Raw genomic sequence first — 6,233 nt, forward strand, 5'->3', positions numbered from 1 at the left:
AATATCTAATAATGCAATATAGATGCAAAAATTACATAAGAATTCTTGTTTTTAAACAAGTTTTCATACTCCATTGACAGATATTTGTTCTTGATTTAAGCAAAAACTCTCAAAAACAACACATTTTTTTGCATCTCAAATAATAATCTTGATTTAAGGATGTTTGTTTTTGTATTGGAAAACAAGACTAAAATACAAATACCCATTTTTTTTTGCAGTTCATGCAATACATTGGCTTTATGAATTTAAGACTTTCTGCCCCAATGTAAGATACTTTAAAGCCTTAATCTGTGGAATAGCAAATCAACACTGTTTAAGACTCATGTGTATTTTAACATTTACTGTGTAATCTATTATGGCACAAATTAGCTAGTATTAAACCCAAGATGTTGTGATAAAGGTAAAGTTCACCCAGAAATGAAAAGTCATTAATTACTCACCCTCATCTCATTCCAAACCCATAAGATCTTTGTTGATCATCTGAACACAATTTAAGATATTTTTGATGAAATCTGAGAGCCTTTTGACCCTCCAGTTTGGAACGACATGACTAATTAATTCCAGAATTGTAATTTTTGGGTGAACTAACCCTTTAAATTCGAGAGGTCTGGAATAACAGAAACATTCTCAATTGTAAGGCTACAGAAAATCACATTTCCTTTATTAAATTAACATATAGTAGTTGACATGCAGGTCATACACGTAAATCTGAGCTGACACACAGACCCCTGGTGTGTGGGGTGCTGTCAAACCGTCTGAGGTGCTTTCCATGGTGTTTCCATGAGTGTTTTTCGCATGAAGCAACAACGCAATGACTTCTTCTGGAATCCCACCCAAAGATAAAATTAGCCAGGTTACTAAAAAAAGTGGCCTAATCTTAACATGACAAGCAGAAGAAAAAAAACGGGCGGAGTTTTCGACAAGATATTCGCCACTGATGAGGTAAAAACGGATACTATGCACTTACGCAGTGTAACGTCTTTGTTCAAGTCTTTTTGATTGTGCACTCAGATTATAGTTCATTTATTTGGCCCATCCGGGCCCCTGAGAAGACCTGCAAGAAATCTCCTTCATTAGTCAAAGTCATATAGGCAGCAGTTCTGGTGGACTCTCGCCGTAGCAGTACTTCGCCTGCGGGTTCCTGTAAGTGTTTTCATGTTGGACGCTCTGAAACAAGACAACAGCAAGTGTGATTTACTTCTGCTTGCTAAAACATGACATGGTGAAAAGCTCTGATTGATGCTCACCTGTGAGGAAGTGCGACACTTGGCGAGACATAACTCAAAATGATCTTCCACAGCGGTGAAGAGGTTCTGGAAGCCTTCTGCTGCTCTGTTTAGAAAACGCTCCAACAGAGGTTGCTGATAGGAAGAAAGCAAGAGAGTGAGTTTATGCTGGAGGGGAGTTTCCAAAGAAAGTGGCCTAATTTTGTAGTCTAGTTAGGTGACACACTTTTTTTTTTGGCCAGAATAGTGTCATCAATATAACTGCAACATTGATTTGTAGCAGCGGTGTAAATCACAGACGGCAAATATATATATGAATTCCCAAGGTATTTGGATTCCGTTTTTGTTGCTTGCCTTGTGGATCCACATAAAATAATAAAATGTGTACATGCGTGCGTGTGTGTGTGTGTGTGTGTGTATACATCCATCCATACATATACACATACAAATTTAACCTTTTATATATATAACCTTTTTCCTAGAAATTGCATAATAATTGTTGCAACTCCAGAACATGTTGCAACACATTTCTGTTGCTGTGCTCACTAAACGGAAAATACAAACCACAATGAGTCTCAATATTTTTGAGTGGCATTTTACAGAAAGACTGGATACTGCATGACACTCCAAGTGACCTAGTGCCATTTGACACAAGTGTAAGATGGAAAAAAATGATAAATAATTCCATTGTCACAAGAACTTATATATATATATATATATAGTTCCTGTAAAAAAACTATATACAGTCGTGGCCAAAAGTTGAGAATTACATAAATATTGGAAATTGGAAAAGTTGCTGCTTAAGTTTTTATAATAGGAATTTGCATATACTCCAGAATGTTATGAAGAGTGATCAGATGAATTGCATAGTCCTTCTTTGCCATGAAAATTAACTTAATCCCGAAAAAAACTTTCCACTGCATTTCATTGCTGTCATTGAAGGACCTGCTGAGATCATTTCAGTAATCGTCTTGTTAACTCAGGTGAGAATGTTGATGAGCACAAGGCTGGAGATTATTATGTCAGGCTGATTGGGTTAGAATGGCAGACTTGACATGTTAAAAATCTGCTTGAAATCATTGTTCTTCCATTGTTAACCATGGTGACCTGCAAAGAAACGCATGCAGCCATCATTGCGTTGCATAAAAAAGGCTTCACAGGCAAGGATATTGTGGCTACTAAGATTGCACCTAAATCAACAATAGGATCATCAAGAACTTCAAGGAAAGAGGTTCAATTCTTGTTAAGAAGGCTTCAGGGCGTCCAAGAAAGTCCAGCAAACGCCAGGATCGTCTCCTAAAGAGGATTCAGCTGCGGGATCGAAGTGCCACCAGTGCAGAGCTTGCTCAGGAATGGCAGCAGGCAGGTGTGAGCGCATCTGCACGCACAGTGAGGCCAAGACTTTTGGAAGATGGCCTGGTGTCAAGAAGCCACTTCTCTCCAAAAAAAACATCAGGGACAGATTGATCTTCTGCAAAAAGTATGGCGAATGGACTGCTGAGGACTGGGGCAAAGTCATATTCTCCGATGAAGCCTCTTTCCGATTGTTTGGGGCATCTGGAAAAAGGCTTGTCCGGAGAAGAAAAGGTGAGCGCTACCATCAGTCCTGTGTCATGCCAACAGTAAAGCATCCTGAGACCATTCATGTGTGGGGTTGCTTCTCATCCAAGGGAGTGGGCTCACTCACAATTTTGCCCAAAAACACAGCCATGAATAAAGAATGGTACCAAAACACCCTCCAACAGCAACTTCTTCCAACAATCCAACAACAGTTTGGTGAAGAACAATGCATTTTCCAGCACGATGGAGCACCGTGCCATAAGGCAAAAGTGATAACTAAGTGGCTCGGGGACCAAAACGTTGAAATTTTGGGTCCATGGCCTGGAAACTCCCCAGATCTTAATCCCATTGAGAACTTGTGGTCAATCCTCAAGAGGTGGGTGGACAAACAAAAACCCACTAATTCTGACAAACTCCAAGAAGTGATTATAAAAGAATGGGTTGCTGTCAGTCAGGATTTGGCCCAGAAGTTGATTGAGAGCATGCCCAGTCGAATTGCAGAGGTCCTGAAAAAGAAGGGCCAACACCGCAAATACTGACTCTTTGCATAAATGTCATGTAATTGTCGATAAAAACCTTTGAAACATATGAAGTGCTTGTAATTATATTTCAGTACATCACAGAAACAACTGAAACAAAGATCTAAAAGCAGTTTAGCAGCAAACTTTGTGAAAACTAATATTTGTGTCATTCTCTCAACTTTTGGCCACGACTGTATATATAAAAAAATCATATATATATATATATATATATATATGTATATATTAGTGGTGGGCCGTTATCGGGTGATAAAAAAAATATCGCCGTTAATCTATTCTCAAAGTTGGGTTGGGAGCTGGGTCTATACTACGCAAGCTATGATGACTTTCACCTTGATATTTTAGCGCAGATGTATACCTAGCCGAATTGCACTGTAGGGGGTCTTCGAATCTGTGTGTATGCCTACTGTGAAATTACCACATCAAACGTGACGTGCTAACATGGATGCAGCTATGAAGCCGCCGGGTTTGCTTCAGGGCAGGGGCGTTGCTAGACCCTTTTTACTGGGGCACATGCCCCAGTGAAAATCTGCTGTGCCCCAGTAAAATCTCAAATTTGAGTTATAATTTACTTTGATAATCCCGAAATGAAGACATTAAACTATATGCAACAACTGAATTGACGCTTCTAAAAGCAACGCAGTTTAACTATGCAAGTACATGCAGTATAGGAGTAGTTGGTTACACAAGTGTTTGTATAGTTAATTGTGTTGTAAATGCAATTGTCAAGCAGTTTGTTGTGATGCATTTTGGAAACAGGAGATGAGCCCCTGGTCTAATGCGCCACCTGGCTTGAGAAACCCGTCCTCAAAGACTTACTTTTAGTCATTATTTGGGTAGCACACATATTCTGAATGCCTTAGGCAGAATTCAAATTAGCCATTTTAATCTAGATTAATATAGATTAATTCCAAGATTACAGTGAGATTAATCTAGATTAAAAAAAATAATCTATGGCCACCACTAATATATATACCACACACCACTAATATAGAACTGGAATTGAGAAGTGCTGCTGTAAACTCATTTGGGTTTACAGCAGCACTTCTCAATTCCAGTTCTCACACCCCACTGTGTAGGGACCATGTCAATCGGAACACAGTTCATGCACACAGCTCACTTCTAATGAGCTGGTTATCTGAATCTGGTGTGTTAACTATGAGAAACATGCAAAATATGCAGAGCGGTGCAGATTGCTGGACTTCAAGGTTTCTGAATGATTTGTGTCATAACAAAAAGATAATATGTTCTTTGAAGTACCTTATCCGGTTGGAGGCAGCAGGAAACACAGTACTCATAGATGTTACAACAGCCATTCGCCAGACAGCTTTTACAGACATACTGGCTTGAACTGGGAGCATTAACGTTACAACACCCATTCACCAGTAAATCCTTCCTATCACATACATAACCTGAAAAGAAAGAAAATTCTATTAAAGGCCCATTGAGTTCTGCATTATAGCATTGTGTGGTTAGTAATTGTGTGTCAATTTTGAGATTTTAGGCTATTTTGCTTCCACAACTTGTCTTTTGAAAAAAAAAATATGGGAAAGAAAACAGCTAAAATACACATTAACGTTTTTTATTTAAGGGTAGACACTGCAGGCAAAAACACGGTTATTTCAGGCTTCTGTCAAATTTGAGATTTTGGGCTTTTGGGTTTTTCATAAAGTGTTTTTTCAGACTAGTGGAAAGAAAACATCCAAAGACAGTGTTAAGAGTTTCTTTTATAGCACTTTATCTATTTGTCAATAGATTTCAATTAAAATGAATATTTTTTAACCCCGTTTTCTCAAAATGAGTTTTTTCCTCCTACACTGAGCCAAAATTTTCACTTCAGTAGCACTTACACACCAATTTTTACATTTTTATTCCTGTCTGTCTATATCCTGAAGGTTTTTACCGAGGGATTTGTTCATATATAATTTATTACTTGATTATATATTTATATTTATTCCCCCCAAAATTGTGAAAATATAGTCTTTTCTATCTGTTCTAAGTGTTTTCTGAATTATGGAGTGACAAAAAAGAGATACCCAAAAATAAATAAATAAACAAGAATTTTTAAACTGGCTTCATCCAGTGTTTAAATTTTAGTACTAGAAATGTATGCAAATTAGTGCATATTTCTTTAAATAATGACTCATTTGAATATTTAAACCTAGCATTTCAGAAAGCTTGTAATACAATTTTTTTGTTTTTTGCAATTATCAGTGTAATCAATCAACTGAGTAAGCAAGGCGATAATTATTAGTTGTTTTTTTTTACCCTATTCACTTGCAGTGTCTCGTCTTAATCTGTAGATTTTGATTACAATAGAAATCTTTAAAGGGCATTTTCTCTCATCCACTGTGCCAGAAAGGAACCCTTCAGCAGCACTTACATACACCAGACTTTATTTGATTCATATCTATATTCTTAAAGTTTACCATATAATTTATCTGATATATATTGAACATTTTATGCCTATCACTTACCCAATTCATCTGTGAGAAGGCTCTTTCCCTGAATGGAGTTTCGGCACTGTGAGATTTGCCTACTGCTGTTGCCCAGGATGAACTTGACCTTCCACTGAATGTGATGATCTGAGTCCCTCACCTCCAGGAGGGTCCGATCATGGATGGTTCGCTCCTCCTTTACACAGTACATGTCACATACAAAACATCATTTTTTTTCTTTGCAGGTATATGCTTTGTTGCCTCTCTGGAGTGATGTTGAGCTGAAGTTTTTGAACAGTAAGATTTTTAATGTTTTTTTTTTAAAGAATTATCTTCTCACCAAGCCTGCATTTATTTGATCCAGAATACAGCAAGTATTTACAGCAAACATTTTTACTATTTAATATAACTGCTTTCTATTTTAAAATGTAATTTATTCCTGTGTGATCAAAGCTAAATTTTCAGCATCA

The 6,233-nt window shown here is 37.4% G+C and overlaps 1 protein-coding gene across 1 annotated transcript; it reads right to left on the reverse strand.

Annotated features, from left to right (window-relative positions):
* Nucleotides 1–1,083: 1,083 nt before the first annotated feature.
* Nucleotides 1,084–5,974, reverse strand: spring1 (SREBF pathway regulator in golgi 1). The gene is made up of 4 exons (XM_073840112.1): nt 5,803–5,974; nt 4,586–4,737; nt 1,248–1,361; nt 1,084–1,167 (listed from the first exon to the last, which is right to left on the reverse strand). The coding sequence occupies exons 1-4, from the start codon at nt 5,972–5,974 to the stop codon at nt 1,084–1,086; spliced, it is 522 nt and encodes a 173-aa protein (XP_073696213.1).
* Nucleotides 5,975–6,233: the final 259 nt, after the last annotated feature.

This window comes from Garra rufa, chromosome 5 (genome assembly GCF_049309525.1).
Source record: "Garra rufa chromosome 5, GarRuf1.0, whole genome shotgun sequence".
In the NCBI taxonomy this organism is placed as follows: domain Eukaryota; kingdom Metazoa; phylum Chordata; class Actinopteri; order Cypriniformes; family Cyprinidae; genus Garra; species Garra rufa.